Source organism: Saccostrea cucullata, unplaced genomic scaffold (assembly GCF_032062105.1).
Source record: "Saccostrea cucullata isolate Sc308-1 unplaced genomic scaffold, CSIRO_AGI_Scuc_v1 ctg7518, whole genome shotgun sequence".
NCBI lineage: Eukaryota > Metazoa > Mollusca > Bivalvia > Ostreida > Ostreidae > Saccostrea > Saccostrea cuccullata.
The window spans coordinates 49,423-73,353 of record NW_026939173.1 but is presented as its reverse complement, the minus strand read 5'-3'; the positions used below and the strand labels follow the sequence as shown (position 1 = coordinate 73,353).

The following is a 23,931-nucleotide window of genomic DNA, read 5'->3' as shown; positions in this document are numbered from 1 at the left end:
GTAATTTCTCTTCTTAAACTTATTATTATACCGTAACTTCGTCACCAAGTTGAAGAAAAGCGACACGTACAAAATACATGTATAAATTCGCTTGACTCATGAACAATGTTGTCATACTTGTTTTAAAAAATAATTTCATTTTTAAATTCCATGGTACTAGCTCAAACGCAGGTCGGTTTATTTTGTTAATTAATGGAGGAATAAATGTACGTTAACTCATGTTTTGAGACGGAAGTTAAAATTATCGCGATTGAAATCGATATGAAATCCTCCCTTTTAAAATTAAATTTATGATATATATAATATATAGCCATGATTTTTTTGTCATTTATTTAATTATTTGATAGATGGATTATATTTATGGCATATTCTTATGAATTAAATAAAGAAAAGAACGATTTGATTGCTTCTTTATCACGTTGGCATGTGCGGTAGGCATCAAAAGCCTGAAAGTTAATTCGATGGTCGGTACGATCTCCAGACAAGGTACACAAGATATACACAACAGCAGCAAACTAAATGTCAATCAAATCAAAGTATCCAATCCCAGGCTTTAATTTTAGATGATTGACAGGGGTTCTAAGACCAGGTAAATTTGAAGGAGGTGCTTATTTCCTCCCCCTTTAAGAATTCAAAATTGTGAAGAACATTGAATATATTATATCTATGCAATATTTGGTAATTTATTGATTGCTTATTCAAAAAGTTACTTTTTACAGTGTCTACGACTTTTTGGGACAAGTGAACCCTCGTATAGATTCTGGTACGGTTGTCCGTTTCTTTTTCAGCCGAAATGCATGTAGGGAAGTTGACGATAGAAAAGTTAAAGTCGTCACGTTTATCAAATAACTTGGTTGTTAGGTTACCATTAACGTCTTTTTCAAGTAAAATATCCAAGTATGAAACAGATGTTTCAGACTCTGTGGTATCTTTTATCTTAAGCTCCTCTGGATATATCGTATCGACCTAGGAATGGAAATTACCAGATTAATAATTGACAATACATCGTCGATATATCTGAAGGTCGAGTTGAAGGCCACAGCAAGTGTTTTCTTCTTTTCACGAATAAGATTTTGCATCAATTCTGCTTCATATGAATATAAAAATAGGTCTGCTAATAACAAAGCGCAATTGGTTCCCATTGGAATTCCAATAGATTGTTGGAATACCTGGTCTCCAAAAACCACATAGATACTGTCAATTAGAAACGCAAGCATCTTCTTGATGTCAACTTCAGAGTACTTGTGTGTGCAATCAGAATCTTTTTTAACAAAAAAAATGTGCAAATGACCAATGACCAGGTGAGTAATTTACGAGTTCCATTCTTATTGAAAAAGCAGTTGTCAATGATATCAAAAAGCCTGGATTTTAATTTATCGTGCGGAAAAAGAAACGCATGCTAAACTTTTGAATTAAATTAAACCAATTATTTCGAATATGTTTTCCAGCATTGTTATCATACATTTTATATCATCTTTACTCAACAAGTATCCAAAAGCTTGTGTGACTTTGACTGATAATTCCTGAGTTATTGAAATTGATATGTTAATACCCCCCCCCCCCCAAAAAAAATTATACATTCTCATAATCTCCCTTGCGCATCAGTAACAGACTTGATTTCCCTGTGCATTGAGTTCACTAGACCATTTATCTTTCTCATACGATTATTATTATACCCTTCCGACGGTAGTCTTAATGGCTGAGTGTATTATTCCAAAGCCAATAAAACCCCCCGCCCAATGAATCCCACGACTTTCCGATTTAGGGTAGAATGTACAGAATCAGCTGGTTTGGTACACGTGAATGTTTGTAAAAAAAAAAAGTCTCCACAAACACTAGCTACATTTTTTCCAGTGTAAACATGCTTAAAACATTACGCAAACGATGCGTACGTGCGCGTGTTAGAATAAAATCGACGTAAAGTTGCCAAGCTCGTGGACCAAATTAGAGCAGAGAGTTTCTGTCAATTTTAGGGTGAAAAAAATGAGTATGATTGTCTGCTGTATAAATATCGGCTTCAGTGATAATGCCTTGACAAAAACCAGGGGTGGCATGGTGAAAAGTCCTATCTTGATGTGACGTTGTTACGCGCTAACGTGACCGTCATTGTTGGTTAGAAACTTTTTATGGGGGCCGACTTGGGTTTTATTGTGTGAAAACTACAATAGCGAAACTCTTTATTTTTATACCATATATAACTTACATTAACTTCAGTGAACATGCCAAATTTCGGGGAAATCCACTGTCCGGGTATTTTTAGGGACCGTCTCAAAATACACGTAAATTTACTATTGGATTATCGCAGAACTTGTATGCAAAGATGACACAACAAATGAAAGTTTAAAGTTTACTTGTGGCAATTTTTTTTGGCAGCGGTGGAAATAAGTACATTAAATTATAAATGAAACGACATACAACTGCAAGGGGATGCCAGTTAGCAAGAGCAAGCCCCAAGCACACAACATATTTACATTTTATGAGATATTAATGACAAAAAATTATATCAACAGTCAACGTTATAGATCAACATTCAACATTATCAACAACTTCATTGTATTATCAATGGACTTTTACGAGAAGCACTGACTTCTACAGTTGACGTTTACTTGGACATTTAAACTTGTATCATGTACGGAAGTACAGAATTGATAATGCATAAGAAAACCTTTCTTGTGGTCATAAGTATGGTGTTAGGGGTACTTACATGTGAAGACCGGGAGTTGAGAGTAGGGTCATTGTCGTTTTCTTCAAGAACAACTTACATAGTGCATTGAAATAACCCGTTATTTCCGTTTAATTAAATGTTGAGCTAAATATTTATATCGTAAAGGATCTACCGTACATATAGCCCTAGTGTAAAAGTAATCGTCAACTGTAAAAGTCAGCGCTCCTCGTAAAAGTCCAATATTAACATCAAATTGTCAATATTTCAATGACTTTCAGTTTGTCTTTCATCAACATCAAAATCAACAATCATATTGTATTTACCTATGACAACATATTTACTATCAATTATGAAGGGATTCCAACAGCACCGGGTTGATTCGCGTGTGTGTCAGCATCCCCCACAAAATGGAATGCTACGTTTCAGTAAGTTTTTATTTCCGCCATTGAAATTGAGTGGTTCTTCGGCAGCACCCATTCAGAAAGGTAAATCATCTCCTAGGCTTTCCACAGCGACAATAGAGGTAGTTTTGTTGTTGACCAAAGAGAATTCACCAATGCTACAAAATATAAAATACCTGGCAGTAAAACATTTAAAAAGAAAACCAGAAGTCTCTGTCGAGACTGTAGCTCTACTGGTTTGTACTTATCAAAAACCATTGCACTATTTTATGTATCTTTGTGTAGTCTATTTGTGTGCCAACTTTTTTTGAAATCAAACTCAAACTGTAGAAGGAGTAGCGTTTTAAAGGAATTTCACAGAAAATTGTATTTTTACTTTTTAGTATACCATGGTAACACCGTTCATCGAAATCAAAAACCGATGCACTATTCTATGTATCGTCGTGTAGTCTGCTTGTGTGCCAAGTTACACTGAAATCAGACCAAAACTGTAAAAGGAGTAGCGTTTTAAAGGAATTTCACAGAAAATTCTATTTTTAGTAACCATAGCAACACCGATCATCGAAATTAAAAACCGATGCACTATTCAATGTATCTTAGTGTAGTCTACTTTTGTGCCAAGTAATATTGAAATCAGACCAAAACTGTAGAAGAAGTAGCGTTTTAAAGGAATTTCACAGAAAATTCTATTTTAGTAACCATAGCAACACCGTTCATCAAAATTAAAAACCGATGCACTATTCAATGTATCTTAATGTAGTCTACTTGTGTGCCAAGTTATATTGAAATCAGACCAAAACTGTAGAAGGAGTGGCGTTTTAAAGGAATTACACAGAAAATTCTATTTTTAGTAACCATGGCAACACCGTTCACCAAAATCAAAAACCGATGCACTATTCTATGTATCTTAGTGTAGTCTACTTGTGTGACAAGTTATATTGAAATCAGACTAAAATTGAAGGAGGAGTAGCGTTTCGAAAAATTGTTTACAGACAGACGGACAGACAGACAGACAGACGGACGGACGACGGACGCATTACTATCGCATAAGCTCTTCTGGTCTCTGACCAGTAGAGCTAAAAAAAAACAGGTTTAAACATATGCAGAATGGGTAGGGAGGGGGGAGAGTTCTTGTTGTTTTGCAACGTCTCAGCCTTGCTTCATCAGGATGGAAAAGGACGATAACTCCTCTAAAACACTTGAGAGTTGCAATTTCGTAATTAAAGATTAACTAATAACTGCGTCTGCGATAACAGCGCATATCCGGCAGACTGCGCTGGGATATGCATAATTATATAGGAAAATGCCGATTTAGCACTTTAAAGAAAATTATACGAATACCACAATAGACTTTTTGTTCAAACTACAATCTACGATGAATTATAATATATGGAACATTATATGTAAGAAACACAATGTTATCAGAGGGAGCATCTCAAAATGACAAAAATTAACGATTTTTCCTGTTTTTATAGAGTACTACAAAATATGACAGGCACAAAGGATTTATATGAAATCATAATAAAAATAATAGAGATGTTGTCAAATTTTTATGTTTTAAATTTTAAAGAGTTTGTGTTTATTACTTTTTCTTTTATAATATTTTTATTGACCCTTTCTTTAAGGTGGCTCATTACATCCACAGTTTATTTTAGATTTCAATACAGCACCACTTATCATGTAGATGTCAAATATCCAGATGGGGGTATTGATATCATAAATATTTTTTATAGAATTTTTTAGTTTTTGTTTTATTTTAGTGAAATGTTTTATTTTAGGTTTATTATTGACAGAATTTCAAAACTTTCAGGGTCAAATGATGGGCATCTTCTTAAGACAAGTACACAAAGTGAAAATACCTCATAATACCTGATAATAATTTTATTAGAAAAAATAATTTTCTCCTAAAAAACAATTAATGTCATTATCTTTTTAATCTATGCATAAAACGTTTAAAAAGTGTGTTCTGAAGAGACAAGGAATGTTTTTCAATGAATTACATGTGTCAAATTGAATGAAGAATGTTTAAACGAAATGAAAAATCCAATTTAAAAAATATTTGGTATAAAAAGTCCACTTTCAAGAGTTATCTTTCCTAATTAGCCAAGACTCAAAACACTATGGAACGTTTGACATTACATCTGAAATTCATATTAAAGCTTTAAATTGCCAGAGTATACATTTAAATCAATAAAACAAATATATACATTAACACCAACACAGTAAATGGCGCAATTAAATAAAATTTTAATTTCAACAAGGTTGTAGATTTCAACTCGAATTTCTTCCATACATAAATGTCAGTGATTGATAGAGTTCACTGCATGCATGGCTATGAAATTGACATTACTTGTTTGCCGAAGATTTGACTGTTGCTTTCTTTTGTTTCTGCCTAAAAGCAATTCTTCTTTGTTTATGCATAATGAATCCGTTACTTTGTTTTCACTGTTTACAACACCGCATGTTTCATCTATTTTTAAAGCGTTTTAAAGGTCAGGGTCATATTATAGAGGTTCCTACACTACTCGTTCCCTGAGCAAACCGGCCGACACAATGGAGGCATATTTTTTTGTGTAGTACGTCATCAAAAAGTGGTGTAATGAGCCTCCTTAAGAGCTTCAGTTTATCATAGAGTCAAAAACACTGTAACGACGTCAACTTACCTATTAATTGCAAAATCGGTTAAAAAATCTGTTATATCAAATTGTAGTTACATTTTTAAACCTGTAATTTCTTAATTTTGTTTAATTTTATTAATTAAGCGAAAAAAGTTGCTTTAAAACAGTAAATACGCTTCACTTTACTATGATGCGCGAAATATTGCGCAGTGAAAACCACAGTCTGCCCCCTTAATTTAACTCTCTGACAACCAAAAAAACAACTTTTAAAAACAATCTGCGCCGCAACATGCTGTTGCCTTTTTATTTATCACCCCTTCACACAGAGCTTCGACTCTACGGCGATCATCCCGATCAAGCCACGATCTGAAATTTTTTTGGATCGGGGTAGATCGCAGCCGATCGGCGTCAAAATAGAGCAATTTGGCAAATTATGGTCTTCGTTACGACCGTACTACGATTTCCCTACGTCAAACGCGCTGCTAACAAGCTTCTACTACGATGTTACGCAGACCGTTGCCGACAAGCAGCCGTGTTTAGTGCGTTTACGCTAGGCTGCCACTACGACATTGAAGACAATACTACGATGCTACACAGACCTAGATGACTGTACCGCGATGTCGCTATACGGTGTTGCCGATCATATTAATATTACGATTGCATTACGCTTCCTGTACGATTTTGGCGATGATGGAAATATATCTCGCAACCGCAGATTTTTGTAGTACGATTTTAGCGATGATACATATTTTGCGACCGCAGTTTTTTTTCCGACCTTTGCCGCATGGTTTAGGGCATTTTCAAATATTATAACTGTAACAAGATGTGGAAATGCTCAATTGTAAATGATCATCAAGTATAGTGTCACCCTTTACATGTAGTTAACAGATGATGATTGGTCAAATATCAGCGGTATAAGAACAAACTCTTGTCTGATAGGTCGTGATATGATCGGCGTAAGGTCATTGTAGGTCTTCGTAGGATCTTCAGGCACGTAGAGAGATCGCAGTGAGAACGTAGTACGGACGTAGAGGGAGCGTTGTATGAGCGTGCTTGGTAAGTTCCTACGCTCTCACGGCGCTTTTACTCCGATCATGAAGATCTCTCTACGATGCTTCCGCGCTGCTTGTACGATTACGGCGCTTCTACTACGCCCTTTTTACGAGTTCACCCCGATTCTTGTTGGCCACGATACCGCTACGCTTGTTTTGAACATGTTCAAAATAAGCGTGGTGAGGGCGTAGAGCTCTTCGATCATGAAGACTCTACTGCGATCATACTACGCTTCTGACAACCCCACGACGTTCCTCCTGCGATTTGTCACGATCGGCCACGCTTTTGACCACACTTTGATCGTAGTAGAGGCGGCGTCTATGTGTGAACGGGGGGTTACTTGTGTCATATTGAATTCAATTACTAGACCAAATGTAACTTCCGTCAGCTATACCATAATATTGCAAGAAATTTATACTGACTGCAAATATATGCAAGAACGATGTCTATAACTCTAATGCATCGTATGGCACTACAAAGTGTGATCACAAAATTATCATCAGCAACATGCACGTGTTAATTTTGACTTTTTATCACTTCCCCTATGTGACGCCATACATTTCATGATTGAATAGTTTTGACCAGCGATTTTAATGCAAAGTAACCAAAGTACATATCTGACCAATTTTTATAATTTCGGCAACAAAGTAAAAAAAAAATTCGCATATTATGTTTTTATGCGTTTCTTTTTCCTTTAAGTATATGTAATTTTTCAAAACATTTTACACAATAATCTAAAACTAATAAAAAAAAATGGGGGCATCTTAATCTTCTTTTTGAATGGTATAGGGTATGTTAATATTTACATAAAAAGAAGTCTCCTTACCTTTCGTTTTTGTAAATTTAGAAAGGAAAATATTCAAACATAACAATTTTGATAAACCGTCAAACTTGTGACGAGTCATTTTTCTCGGAACTTATAATGATTATAAAAATACACAAACCCACACAGACTTTCTTCTAAAGAAAGCACGTATTCTACATTCTTTATCTAGCAATGCAAGTTCATTTTTTCTTTTATATAAAGAGCAACCTTCCCTAATGACAAAATTGATTTTTTTTTCTGTGTGTACACTGTATTCTTGTATTCTCTTAACAATAACTTTGCCTGCATGCATTGTAAACTTTTTTCTCTTCCCATTTTACTTTTATTTGTGATATTTAAACACATTACTTGGGAAAAGAACTACACGAGATATTTATATTAGATGCGGTCGGTTTTCGAATAATACTTTAAATATTTCAACACTGAAAAATTTGTTAACAGGTCTGTTTCTTTTGATATTGCCGCTACATGTTCATGTACCTCCAAGTAAGCAATTTGATTTGATAGGTACTTTCCAAATCCTTCATTTATCTTTTACATAGAGAAAAGTTAATAAACATGTATTTTTGCTAGCATGTCTCTAACAATCAATGCCGAAAAATTGACATTTTTCATCATGCAGAAAACTCTAACTTTTTTAAAATAAGCTATCGTTTTATCGAATAATTATATATTTTTGGTTGTTAAGTTTTTATGGTGTATCAATCAGTTTTTGCTTTTGATAATTTGCATAATTTATACACATTTTCAATGTAACGATCGCCTCTATGATTGAAAAAGTTAAGATAGAAAGTTTATTATCAATTATTTTGAGACTGTAAGTGCAAATATGCTTGCTTGTAAAAATATATGTTAAATTTATATGCACACAATAAATATCTGTTTACATTAAGCATTTTGAGAAACAATATTGATTTCTGGGCTATTTGTAAACAAGGTGTTAATTGCAAAGATTTCAAATAATACATAAAAGTAAATATTTTCATACAAATATATATACACAATCTGGAGAACTATCATCTTAGTTAGAGGGACTCTAAGCTAGCAGCGCCACCCGCAGATGATATTTTGCAAAAATAAAAAAAAATTGCAGTAAGTCAAAACATTGTAAATAAGCATATCTTGTCAGTTGAATCATAAATGTAAAAAAAAATGATTTTGCCATAACACTCTAAAGAAATATCCACAGACTAAAAGATCTAAACGAAAAAATAAAATGTTAATGGGAACATTTTCATTACATAAATTAATTTTTAGTTATTATACTATTATTGTAACTAATTGCCTCTTTCAATTTATATGCCACAAATATGTTTAATACATTAACTAGAAGGGAGAATGGGATATTTTTGTTGTCAACAGCTCTGGAAAAGCTGACTCAATGAACAGTTTTTTTTAAAGAAACTAGAGTTATCCTTCTTAATCCATATTCCAAACTAGGAATCAATACCGTCTTCTAAAAAAGGATTGAACAATTATTTCGAGACCTATATTAGTAAATGTATAATATAACATGTTTTTGAATATTAAACAATATACAGGTAAATTTATATATTCATGACCAAAATAAATTTTTACAAACATTTTTTCTGGAAATGTAAGAGAAATATTTTTTTTTTCCGTTTTTGTTCCATTTTACCAAAAAAATATAACTACATACATTATTTAGCATATTGTTTGTAACTTATTAAATTTTGACCTGCTCGGCGATCCAGAATTTGCATTTAATTAAAAGAATCGTGGTATTTAAATTTTTTAAAATACAAATCATTTGGATTTATTGTTAAAATATATTTCTACCAAATTTGGATAACATATGACGTCAAATAAAAAATATATGACAGAAGTTCACGAACTTTTAGAACAATCGCGCCCATTTTGGACTAAATTTTCAGTGTGGTGCCAACTGGAAATCTCACATTTATTTCGGTATCATGGTTCTGTCCCCTACAGTGATGATTTTCCTAAATGTTGATGCGATTGTCAGTCGTGGACACGCGTTTAATCAACAGTAGGGGACAGAGCCATGATACCGAAATAAATTAATGGTTTAGAGTCCAGAAATAGGTGCTGAAGTGGGAGGGGGTATTTTTTCCAAGATGTCAGCTTGCGTCCCTTTGAGAGTTTATGTATAGGTGTGGTACGTCTTTTTTAAACGTGGTTTTTCTTGCCTGAAAGTGTCAGGATCTTTATTTTAACAACTTTAAAGTGTATTTAAAAAAGATTCAAAATTTTTAAAATTTATTTTACATTTAACAATCCGAAAGACAAGCCCCTATGATGGGCATATGTCAGACAATACATGCGCGAGAATGCTAGAGTTCGCTGCTAAGACAACTTGCCCGTATAAGAATTCGCCCTATTCGAATTAGAATGTGCCATTCATTGGCAAATCTCGCTTTTAAATTGCATTTATTCATTGGCGCATCCAAATTTCTTTTTTACACATATACTTTTGTATACAAGCTAATCATTAATTCTATGGCACATGCATGCATTTAAAAAAAAAAGTAGGAGACACTTGCAGAATATAGATAACTTAACAACTCGAATTAAAAACTTCATTCAGCGGATATATCTACGCGTAGGTTTTAAAAGATAGAACATGTCTTCACCGGCGGTTTTTTTTTTTTTGTGCGTCAACAAAATAATTTGATATACAACAATCCAAATACAGCTTGATACAGGTCTGTAGCAACGGTTTTCCATGTGGAGGAGGGGAAGAAGGAGGGGGCTCTGGAAAAAAAATATGCGTATAACAGAGTTGCATGTGCTACACGTGCACCATCAGACTGATCTACTTTTCCGTATAAATCCAGAAGAGATGTTAATTCCTAGCCGTTAAGGGTTATTTGTATCAAAATAGCCCAATTATTTAAAATGACAAAACTTTTGGCCAATCGGAGATAAAATTTAACAATTTTGCTATAAAAGTACCATATTAGTCAAAGTAGGAAGATTATTGTAGAAAATGTAAACGAACCTACATAGATATTCACTAAACTACATGTATAATTTTTTTTAAAACTGAATTTCGGTTAGAAACACATTCTATGGTCCACGTATTGTAGTCCTTTTTTTTTTAAAGGGCAGCAACTTGTTTTGTACGAAATGATAAGATATTTTCCACATCTACTTTCACTTCATTCTATATTCGATTTCCCGATTGTCGCTTAAGTACGATCTCTCTGATTGGTCAAAATTTTAATGAATATTTTTATAAGAAAGGTCACCAGAAGATGACTCTGAATGGGGTTTTTTCAGATCCTTATGTATAGATCTATGTGAGTGGATCAAAGGATCTGAATTCAATCAGATTGAAAACAATGATGGTGTTACTTTTCTTATTCCTCAAACGAGGACCACATCATATATGAATAGTTAATTCCCATCTACAATTAAACTATGGAATAATTTACCATACCATATTAGAAATTTACGAACACTATCTTCTTTCAATAATGCCATTAAAAAGGCCCATTATAGAACACCCAATAAGCTTTTTAATCATGGAAATCGTAGTCAAAATATTATTTATTGTCAGTTAAGAAATAATGCTAGTAATTTTAAGGTCTTACGAAAGGAAATAGCCAATCAAAATGATCTTAGTCAAATGTAGCTCTAGTATATATAGGAACAATTTCTTTCTTTTCTTTTTATTTTTTTTATTTTTTGGCAACTTATTTTAGGTCTACAGTTTTAATTTTGGACTCATTTACTAGGAATATTATATCTTTAGCAGAATTGTGCCACTGATTGAAAGGAATCTCTTTTTTAGGTGACTGATGCAACTTCCTGGATGGTGTGTAGGCTGTTTGTCAACATGTGAAATCCACGTGTATTTCAGGGTACATTTAAGGAATGTTTTTTAGTTTTGTGTGAGTTATTGGTGTGTGAATCACACAGACTTGTCACGTAGGCATATTTCATGAAGCGCGCTAGCGCTTCATTAAAAATATGCATATGTGCAAGTCTGTGTGATTCACACACCAATAATTCACACTAAACTGAAAAACATTCCTTATATTTACATTTTACCTGTTTGGAGGCAACTAAAACATACTCAATATTTGAATTTCCCGCTGTCCTATATTATTGCATTTTACTAACGTCGCTGCAGTCTCATTGTGACGTCACGTTAACGCACGTTTCTCCGTGTATATTTCTACGCGTGAGTATACACAAAAATGTTTTTCAAATCAATTTCACAGTAAGCTTGCTAGAAAAACACTGCGAATGTAAATATGTAAGTATGTTTACTCTCAATTTTCTTTCTTAAAAGCCGCATAAGATGTACTTTTTCTGATCTTAAATTTTCGCCAAAGCATTAATCTTTATTTTCTATTTTATGAATTTTCTGCTGAGAATCTAGTTAATCAATTAATTTAATTAAAGCTATATAGTAACATATAGTGAAATTATTTCCGTGTGTGAGACCTAAAGTGGTGATTTACGGAAAAGAGAGTGTCCATGTTATGTTGAGCAAAGAAATACTCTTTTGAATTGAATACCTAATATAGACCTGCAACATCATGTATCCCTAAACCTTTTATTACTATTGTTTGCAGTTAAGTGTGACGTTTTACATTACGTCAAGATCTAGTTGACATCTGCGCTCAAGGTAAATTGTACAAGCTTTACGACTGGATCTTTCTTCTTATTCCTGATTGGTTGCTCGTGCAACAGACTATTTCCGTGTCAAAGTTGTTTTATATGAGTTGACCAATCACGTGGATTGTTTATGCTGGATGCATCTGACGAAAAAGATCGTGACGTAACGCAAAATTTCACACTTAGCTGCAAACAATAGTATTTGGTGATTGTAATATTTCTAATGCAAAAATTATGAAATTGTTTGATTGTGTTCATACATATATATCACAAACTAAGAGGTTTCTAAAATGAAGTGAAACTATGAAATATTTCTATCAGTTCTTGTCTAAATCAAATACACATTCATTGTACATTGAATTGCTGTAATTCTCATTTTTCAATTTTCACTCGCATTTTCTAATAAACCGGTATTCATTTGGTTTTTTCTTTTCTCTTCACTCTTATGTATTTTTTTCTTTCCTAAATTGTGTTTGTTAGATATACGTAACTTATTGGTGATGTATGAACCTGTAACTGTATGTAGAATAATGTGTATTAATTAACCTTATACCTGTGGTGAGGGCTTATATAGGCTATGCCTTGTGGCAACGCACTTTGAAAATTTTTTTCAAAGTGCGTTAAAATTCGGACAAAATCAACGCACTTTGAAAAATTTTTTCAAAGTGCGTTAAATTTGGCACCAACTCAACGCACTTTGAAAAAAATTTTCAAAGTGCGTTAAGAGTCTACATCAATATATTTTACCCTGGAGACACTTAACGCACTTTAAAAAAAATCATATTTTAGTCATGGAAAGATTTTATTTGTTATTTATCTTTCAAAAAACTAAGCCCAACCCTAACCTCAAAAATGAATTGATTTACTCCCGTCGAAAAGAGGAGAAGACGGGTATAAGATATTCAGTCCAAATCTTTATCTTTCAAATACATAGGTGTCGGTAACAAACGGGGGGGAGGGGAGCAATAAACCTTAAAAGGGTACGCTGCATTTTCAATGCTTATACGATGTATATATCTTTCCAAAAAAGGGTTAGCCCCCCATCCTTCCCCTGGCCCTTCGCCCAGTCTCGATGTCTATGCTATTCTCAAAGCATTCATATAATCATGTATTTACCTAACTGGTATGACGTTGAAAACTTTCAATAATAAATGAGTTAATTAAAACAGATGAAAACTAGAAATTTTAAAGTTTAGTAAAACGTATGAGAGAGAAAGAATTTTCATAGTTTTGAACAATCAAATTGGCCCCTTTTCATTATTATAAATGCTAAGTTTCTTGAAGCTGTCCTCTGTTAGTGTCCCCTATACACCTTTACATCTCAAAGACTAGAATTTAAAAAAAAAGGGGGGGAACGAATTAATGAACTTAAACAATCGTCACTCTTTTTTTCAAGACCCTTTAATTTTCCCTTTTATCAAAACCTTAAATATTTAAAACGTCAATACCTCAGGTCCTACAGTGACTTTATCATAAAAAAGTTATCAAACCAAGATCTGTTATTTATCATACAGATTATTTGAAGGAATATTGATCAACCTTAACATTTTTTTCAAAGTGCATTAATATCGTCGCTATTATCGCACTTTGAAAAAAATCATTTTTTTCAAAGTGCGTTAGCTTGGTCCCAAATTTTAACGCACTTTGGAAAAATTTTTCAAAGTGCGTAATTTTTCAAAGTGCGTTAATATGGTCGATATTAACGCACTTTGAAAAAAAAATATTTTTTTCAAAGTGCGTTAGCTTGGTCCCAAATTTTAACGCACTTTGGAAAATTTTTTCGAAGTGCGTAATTTTTCAAAGTGCGTTGTAACAATGCCTGCTGCCCAATCCATTTATGTACATGTATTTATTCCATCATGAAATATGTTCAAATCAAATCGAACTGTTCGAACAATCCTCGTATGTGTCCTTTAGCAACTTTTGTAATAAAGTGCGATTTTCAAAATTGCCCTCCTTTATTATCTAGGCCTTTCAACTAATTTTTCAAGTTGCACATAGGTTAAAAAACATTTCATATATAGATTTATATTATCAAATTAGTGGACATCAAATTATCAAATAAGATAATAACTTGTGCATACCTTTAATGAAATGATTAAAAAGTTTAATTTTTTGTAGTTGACTACTTCGATGTTGTGTGTTAAAGACAGGTAACTCAGGTATGAAAAATGACCAACTATTAAGTGCCGATTTATGAGTTATCGTTTATAGGAATGACATACGAGGGGTGATCAAAAAGTTCGCGAACAAATTGAATAACTTCCATAAAACAAACAAAATTAAGTTTCAGTGTTCATTATTTTTTAAAGTAGCCCTTTCTGACTTTAATGCATATCTGCCACCGTTCTGCCCATGCGCGAATCACGTGATACAGGCAAACACGTGACATGCTCTGAAGTATTCTGTTCATACACGCTAAAATATTTTCCCGAGTCTTATATTTCTCACAATGCAAATAATTATTTATAACAAAAACAGTCCGTTTGTCAGAAATGACCAAATCTCGGAACGTCGTTTATCCAATATGGATATATAGTAAAGGGGCCTCTTATAGGCTGCTTCAGCATTGGTATTGTTACCAGGTATGTACACAAAATGGTCGTTTTGTAAACAAAAGTGTTGACCAAAAGAAGGAGAATGCCCGATCGCATCTTCTCGGGCCTTTCCGTCAGAGGTCAGAAAAACAACCTCGAATGTTCTAACATCACCAGATGTTAAAAATTTATACATTCCCTGTTTATTCCAGTATAGGATAGATGGAGTTAGAAGTCCCTTCTATAGTACATTTTTGGTAATATAATTACATTGAATAAAGTTAAACTCCATATTCCATATTATTTTTATGCATCATGACGTCTACCTACGTACATTCGAGGTCGTTTTCCACTAGTCGGAAAGGCCCGAGAACTTGCGATTGAGAGAATGTCTTCACTCTACCTGAAATAACGGTCAAATGAATGGGGAACAGTCTATATTCAATATATTTAACTCTCCTTGACGATTGTTATGAAGAAGAAAATATAATGTCATGTTTTTGTGTGCGTACTTAAATTGTGCTTCTTATATATATAAATTTTGAATATATATATTTGTACAAGTCAATACAATTAATTATCTGATTTGTGTAACTAAGCATAAGAAGAACGACCTAATATAAAAATTCAATCAGGTTAGAACTAAGAAGGAGGGTATATTTCACTTTTTATTATAATTAATTACTTATATGTAATTAAACGGTTAAAACACATAGTAAATAAGTTTAACATTAGTGCTAAATTTTAAAACCACTGGATTCTACTGACAGCAAAGAAACGCTTGGGAAATTCTAAAAACTGACTTGCCTATAAACAGTTAGATACCTCGGACTTGCTCTAAACAGGTCTCAGCAATTAGTTATCGTTCACAACAGCGAACCCTAGCGGCAGTTGAAAGGCCTATATTACCATCTTGACAGAGACCAAAAGACGTTTTCATCACCTGCATACGGAGTGTATATATCTCAGTTGATTCGATACGCAAGAGCATGCTCTACGTAAGAACAATTTCTAAAACGAGGTAAATTATTGACAAGCAAGTTGATGAAACAAGAATATCAGCAGTCTCGTTTAAAGTCATCATTTCGTAAGTTCTATTGTCGATACAATAACCTTGTCAGCAAATACAATTTATCATTGAGTCAAATGCTGACTGACGTTTTTCATATTAATTGCTAGTTCATTATGTATACACTGAATTGACGACGGATTTTCCGTTATTTCCCGATCATGACAAGGAGCACACAGCGGGCGTGACCGGTCGGCAGGGGATACTTACTCCTCCATGGCACCTGATTCCACCTCTGATGTTTCGGAGGTCCGTGTTTGCTCTGCTCCTATTTTGTATTGTTTTATGGACTTTGATATTGAATAATCTTCGTTATCTCCATATCGTTCTTTCAATTCCTTGAAGTGATTATGCTTACCTAAATGTGAATAACTTCAGTGGACAGCAAGATTATTATAGATAGTTTTCGGTTAATTTGAGTTCTGTTAACGTTAGTTAGAAACGTATGTAAAAATATAATCAACTGCTTCTAATTTAATATGATAACCCATTGTAGCATTACTTTTTGAACCACCCTCGAGTAGCGTTTTATGTGATAGAGAAAAGGACGGATATCATTCAAAAATTAAATCTCACCAGAACTTTTAAAGTTGAAATTGAATTTTGAAAAACACAAACATAAATATATTAGATTTGCATATCTTCCCCTGTCAAATATTTATGCTTTCTATCACAACGATAAGAATTGTAAACCCGTGAAATTAAAGAACTTTTTTAAACCCTCTGAAAAAAATCTTGTCAATAGATCCAAACCATTAAACCAAGAATGTATATTATATGCAAGATAAGATAAATCATAAAATTGTTTCATAGGTGTTGTTCTTTATTTTGTAATGTTTTGAAAGCATTACACGCATTTTCCTTCAGATCAACACAGAGCAAAAATATTTATCTGTATAATTTTAAATAAATATATGTACAATGTATTAAACATCATTACGAATATTTCTTTCAAGCAAACAAAATGTAGCCAGTTGCCTTCATCATTTCATCATTTCTATCAGCATCAGTACGCCGCCTCCAAGCCCTTCCAACATTGCCAAGATACAAAATGCAAACGCAAAGTGAAACTTGAAGATCTCACCAGTATTTATATCATTAATTTTAGCTGCATAGACGGCTATTGAGATCAAAATGAAGACAGCTACAATGAAAAAGATGTTTAAAATGAAAAAAAAATAGCCATTGTGATAGTTTGATTTTAAATATCTACTGGACAACTTGATACGCATGTGAAAACTTTACATTATTATGTAAACATAAGACTGAAAAAAAGATTTCATAGATTAAATGAATTCTAATTTTTTTTCTTACCTCCGGCAAAAGCAGCAGCAATTGCAACAAAAAGGATTGGTTTCTGTTCCTTCATGATAAATTGTTTCAATGCAACTGCTATTGAAGAAACCAATAGAGCCAGAAGTCCTAAGATACTCATAACCCTTACAGCTTTTAACCAATCTGTGGGAAAAGGTGCATAGAAATTGTTAAAACCTTGACATAGTATAACTTATTTATTTACTTCATGCAAATAGAAGCCTATTAATATATGACATTGACCGCCCCAGGAGCGAATAAAGGGTTATTTTGTCCAGTTTCACGAATTGATCTTCGTCATACTTACAAGTATTTTAATATAAATGATACATTTAACTAAAAATAATAAATATTTTATAAGTACCAGTTGGATTTGTTAGATCTTTGCAAGTGGAGTCACGTCCTTCTACTTCCAAACAAGCCTTCCAGAGACCAGAGTAAAGTTTACTAGGTGGAACATCAGCATGAATCCAGTTCGGTAAGGCTAGACCAATTACTTGAAAGATCACTGAACATGCAGTTAAAACAACTGCAATCAGCAAAATTTTAGATGTGTCCATATTTCTGAAATCCTCAATACAAAGAGAAAATGTCTGCTTTATGAGTGAATTTCGTGGGTTTTTTTTAAATTTAAATTTATCTATCAAGTATTATTGCAGTTTTGTAGTTTTATCATATTAATTATAGTGTGTACGACATAAGTTTTTATTTTTAAATTCACTTTAAAAATTTAAAAATTGAAAGATTTTTATTCAGCAAATTCTTTTCTAAGTTGTATCAACATGATCAACGAAGATTAATTGCAATGTTTCTGATTACCTGATTTTCGTATCCTAAAATGTTCTTGTCTTCTGCAAAATCCTGGATACGTGTAGTCGAGTTGTCAGTAGATTTTTATTTGTCCACACCGATAACCAGATGATACTTTTTGAATGCAACCTTTTTTCGTGGCTCAAATTCTTTAAAAAGGTTCAGAAATTGTTGTCAAAAGGAAGTATTTACTGAATAAAAAGTCATAATCATGGGGTAATCTATACGTGCTGGATAATTGATGTTTTTATAGTTAATACATGGGCGTACTAATTAAGGAAATTTTTGGAGCTCAAAAGGTTATTAGCAAAAGCCTGCAATAATTTTACAAAACAATTATACACAGCATGGTTTTTATACATTTTGATTTGAATAAAATTTTAAGATGTTTCTGCTTTAAATTTAGATGTTTATTTTTATCCATCTAGCTAGACCTTTATTTGCATCAATTGGATTTACCAACTGTCTATGAAGATTTTGAAGTCCGACTTTCAAAAAGGGATATATGCATTGCCTCTCTCTCTCTCTCTCTCTCTCCCTCTCTCTTTACACAGGCATTTAAACTCTCTTAAGGGAAAGACACATGCAATGGGAAACTCTTGACACAAACAAAAATTTTATGCATTGATTGATCTATATCTATGACTGATTTTGATTTGAAATGGCATAAATAATAAATCCATGAAATATAATGAAATCGTAGGTTTCCCTTGGTGCTTACATATGAGACTTTGATTTGCTTTCTATATTATGATTATACAAAATTTTGCACATTTATTAAAATCTTATGACAAAATCTTATGAAATTCTCCAACTTTACTTTGAGAATATTATTCAGGTTACCAATTTATATGTAAATCTATGAGAAATATTGCTGATTTCTGAAAACAGTACAGTCTGTGTTATTTATTCTTAATGGATAATGTTGCAACCGATTCAGAAAATCCATAGAAGTTTACATTGTTTTTGAATGAAACATTTCTTCAATTTAAACTTTAAAAAGAGGAACAAATATAATAGATATACATGTAGGTGACTATTCTATAAATCTATGCAATTCTGGAGATTAGTAAGCTTACCTTACATAGATCTTTTCAACTAATCCTAAAATGAAGGGTCTATATGTACATTCCAAGCAACCTACTGCAAATGACTTTTTATTCGCGAGAACTTTATTTTCGCGTAATTACGTGAGTCTTTCTGCTCGCGAAAATTTTATTATTGATGTTTATATAAACGGAGACCACAGCTCGCGAAAATTTTGTCTCGTTAATAAATACCGAAAAGCTAAGCCGCGAAAATAAGGCTTCGCCAAAATATAGTGATCTACAGAAAAGACATATTATACAATAATAAAATCCGATTCAATCGATGATGTTCATTTTTGTTTTGTTTTTGTTTATTTTTTAAATTCAAAAAAGTACAAACATATTCTTTAAAGATGAAATATATAGAGAAAGCAAACATCTTTGATTTCAAAAAACCAAGTGACGAAATGATATTTTTAAGCGAGACTGTTGATATTATTGTTTTAACTTGTACAAGTTGTTAATAACGAATATTGTATAAGAAATTGATTATACGTAGAGCATGCTCTTGCGCATCGAATTACTTGAAAGATAAAACCCGGCATACAAGTGAATAAGGCATAATGCTTCAAAAGACAGGGAAGTAGAATTCATCATGATTGTCATCTCCCTCGGGAGATGACACATTAAGATTGTATGCCGGAAGTAAAGTCCTAGTGTAAGCCTCCATTGATTTTTCGGGAATCCTCGATGATTTACAATATCTCAAGTGAGAATCTACACAAGGAGTTCAAAGTAGCCTGTAAAGTGGTTTTCTTTTAGAAGAACTAGCTTAGAAGTGTGTGATCTACTTTCGGTTTAGGCCTATTTGCCTTGAAAGCCAAGGAAAATCTAGAAAAGAAGTACGATGCTTATAAATATCTAAAGTTTTGGTGTGTCGTATATAATATTGATCCTCAATACTATGCCTTATTAAATTGGATAAGCCACACAAGGAGAACTGACAAATGAATGACGTGATTTCTATATACAGATTTGTAGTAGTATATCCATAGTTAAATCACTGCTGGTACCCTACCCCTCATTTTTCTTAAAAGTGAACAAAACGTAGGTATAGGTGGCTTCTTTCGAAAGGTTTAAATACTTAAGCTACGTGGTTAGGAATAATCTTTGGACTGCTTTTGCTTATGTTAAAATACCTGTCAGCTTAGTTTTCTGTTTGCTGAATAAGTCATTCGGGAACTTCAGGTATAATAATCCATATATTCATTGCATTAAAATGTTTCCCTTTCTGTTTTATTTCTTTGACATTATTGATACTAAAGAGATGACATGTCAGGCTTTCTGGAAAGCCAAACTTGTTATCATAAAGCTTTGTTGTTAGATCACCATTAACGTCTCTTTGTATACAGTTATTTGACCAGTTCCGAATAAGAAACCGATTCGGCGGTGCTATTAATATACTAGACATTATTTCAAAATCCAATTGTTTTATCAAGGTAGTTCGATGACTTGTGGAATTCAATATTGTTTCATAAAACTTCAGCCTTCCCTCAAAAAAAAATATTTCGCAAGTTACCATAGGTGTCCATTTTACCAGTTACAATAAGCCGCCGAGTTCCGGATACCCTAGAGAATTTTATTCAATTCAACCCTAAGTTAAAAAATATACGCCCCAGACGTTATCCACCGGCATGCCCAAGAAAAGTTAAATTAATTGCTTACCAATAAATCATGTGTATTTCCAAAGGTTGAAGAGAAACTAGAGCAACTGTGGGCACTGAGCTCAATTTAATGATACCCCACTATTCCTTCATGGTTATTTATGACAAAGTCCATGTTTTGCTCTGGGAGACCCGAAATAAGTGTCAGATCAAAAAGTAAAATAAAAGGTCACAATGTAATAAAGAATCGGTGAAAGTATCATTAAATCGTATTCAGTGGTATAGGAGGAATTGTGAGGGGTTGCGAATAAGAAATGGATACCCCAGAGCGTATCAGACGGGCGGACGTACAGCTAGACGGACGTACAGACGGATGGATGGACAAACATCCCATTACTATATATCCCTTCCTCCAGCTGTTTTTCAAGCGGGGGTATAATAAGTCACGTTTACAATGAAGAAAACAACGAAGAATGAATTTATAATAGTGTTTAAAATGGGTATTCGGAACTGGTAAAAAAAGGACACGAAAATATTTCGTAGTCGTTAAATATCCAAATAGGAAAGAGATGTGTCAGACTATTTCAATCTTACCGGGATATTGGTATATGGTATCGATATAAGAATGGATAAATCAAATGTAAATTGACAACACGTCGTCGATGTCGAGTTGGTGGCCACAGCGAGTATTTTCTTCTTTTCATCAAGTTTAAGATTTTGCACAAATTCTGCTTCAAATGAACACAAAAATAAGTCTGCTAATAGACGGTGCAATTGGTACCGGTAATTTCAGTGTAACTTGGCACACAAGTAGACTACACTAAGATACATAATTCTGTGTATCGGTTTTTGATTTCGATGAACGGTGTTGTACTGGTTACTAAAAATAGAAATTTCTGTAAAATTCTTTCAAAATGCTACTCCTCCTGCAGTTCTGGTCTGATTTCAAAATAACTTGGCACACAAGTAGACTACACTAAGAAACATAATTCTATGTATCGGTTTTTGATTTCGATGAACGGTGTTGCCGTGAATACTAAAAGTAGAAATTTCTGTAAAATTCTTTCAAAATGCTTCTCCTCCTACAGTTTTGGTCTGATTTCAATATAACTTGGCACACAAGTAGACTACACTAAAATACTTAGTACATAATTCTATATATCGGTTTTTGATTTCGATGAACGGTGTTGCCGTGGTTACTAAAAATAGAAATTTCTGTAAAATTGTTTTGAAATGCTACTCCTCCTACAGTTTTGGTCTGATTTCAGTATAACTTGGCACACAAGTAGACTACACTATGAATGTAAAGAGACTTTATCAAGGATCATTATTTTATTTATTGCCCTTGTAAAGTTTCAATTCCCAACTGTTTAAGTACTTTTCTCCTCCTTTGCTACAAGCACAAACCAGTAGAGCTTCAGTCTCGACAGAAACTTCTGGTTATTGTAAAGCAGCTGTCAATGATATAAAAAGCTTGGACTTAAATTTATCGTGGGGAATAGCTGTTCAGTTAAAAAGACTTTTGTTGATTTTGGTCAAATTATGTGATTTGAAATATTACTAAAGTTCTTAGGGATTTTTTCGCATCCAAATTTGATTTGCACCATTTCCCAATATATCGTTGCACAGTATTCTTAAACTTCCCCCTTAACTAATAGCTTTGAAAAATATAAATAAGTAAACTAGATAAGAAACTCGTTGCGAGCAACGAGAGGTCTTCCGTCCGATTTTGAAAAAAAACCCCTAAAATCGAGCTGAAAAAGTGATAAAACTTTTTATGGAAACAAAGGGGATTGAACCCGGGTCGCCAGCATGAAAATCCAAAGCTCTTACTATTACGCTATTGGGACCACAGGTCTAAATCTACTTGTATATACTTCTGAAACAGTACATCTGTCTTAGAATAATGAAAGGCGGTCACTATTCGTAATTTTGAGTCAAACGCCACAAGTAAATCTTCGCGCCTTTTCTTTGGAATGTCCCATTAAATAGGTGTGATAGCTTCAATGCAAATAAAAAAGAACGTTCTTATAACTAAACTTTCAAGGTAAAGAAATTGTTTTTAACACATTTACAAATTCTATGACGTAAATAGATAAGTAACATTAAATCAGCGAAACTCCTATTTTCTGTTTATCCCCATACTGAACTATCCTGATTAGTTAAAGTTTCATGAAAAGGTTGTCAAAAAATCAGATACCATTTATGTTCAATAACTTAAATCTATTTTTTGAGACAAGAATATTGATATAAACTCAATTCTTCTAAAAACAGTTTTCTTATGTTTGTCTTTCCTATTAGTTTAATATGACTCAAGTGTGCATGAGGAAAACAGTGGATACGTTTAATACTTATTATATACATCGATATTGTTTCTTAAAACTATTATTTGTATCTATGATTTAAGATCTGTTTTTCCGCAAAATAAATGATAGTAGGTATGTATTTCATTTGCACATTTAGTCTTTTCTTTTTCTACTATGAGAACCAGTCAAAACCAATTATAGAAGACGTTTGATACGACCATGGATTCAAACTTAGTTTGACACAGAATTGCAACGTAACTACATCGTGACAATCCCCGTATTCCTTTAAATTTCATTTATCGTTATTTACTGTCGTTCAAGCAAACGCTTGGCTGCCTCTGAAAACCCCTATTGCGAAATGTCGGAGTTGACATAGGCAGCCGCCATATTGGACCCGCTTCAGATTTTTAAATGTTAATATCTAGAGTTTGGATTTATCAATGTTCAAACAAATTATATAGTAAGCATTGTAAGAATGGTTTCTATTAACATTCCAAAAATAAATGAAAAATATTGAAAAACAAAAAAGTTAGAAAATACGGACTTTTTAAATTCGCTTCCGCTAGCGACCGGAAGTACTGACGACACACGAAAAGGTGATTCGTCACATTTTAAAGTCATCATCTTTCATCTCTAACAAGTCTCCAGTTAATATCTTAAACCATTTTCGAAAAAAAGGGGGGACAAAATTGCATTTTAAAATCAGAAAAGTGTCAATAACTTGGAACCAAAGGTGAGTATTCCAAATTTTCCTTGTCATGCCACAACTACATATAATGGCAAATAATTCCTGAAAGTTTCACTGAAAACCACTGAATAGTTTTCGAGAAATCGCGTGCACAAAATTTTGGGGAAAAAAATAAGAATAATAATAATAACTAGAAACGATCTCGTTGCGAGCAACGAGTAGGTCTTCCGTCCGATTCCGAAAAATAACCCATAAAATCGAGCTGAAAATGGATTAAACATATTTTGGACACATTGGGAATTGAAACGGGTCACTAGCGTGAAAATCCAATACGCTTATCG

The 23,931-nt window shown here is 33.2% G+C and overlaps 1 protein-coding gene across 1 annotated transcript; it reads right to left on the bottom strand.

Annotated features, from left to right (window-relative positions):
• Positions 1-16,599: 16,599 nt before the first annotated feature.
• On the bottom strand, positions 16,600-17,662 carry LOC134252458 (uncharacterized protein C16orf52 homolog B-like). Its single transcript, XM_062734947.1, has 3 exons — positions 17,459-17,662; positions 17,095-17,238; positions 16,600-16,924 (listed from the first exon to the last, which is right to left on the bottom strand). Exons 1-3 carry the CDS (start codon positions 17,652-17,654, stop codon positions 16,764-16,766), a joined length of 501 nt encoding a protein of 166 aa, XP_062590931.1. The 5' UTR covers positions 17,655-17,662; the 3' UTR covers positions 16,600-16,763.
• Between the last annotated feature and the right edge of the window lie 6,269 nt (positions 17,663-23,931).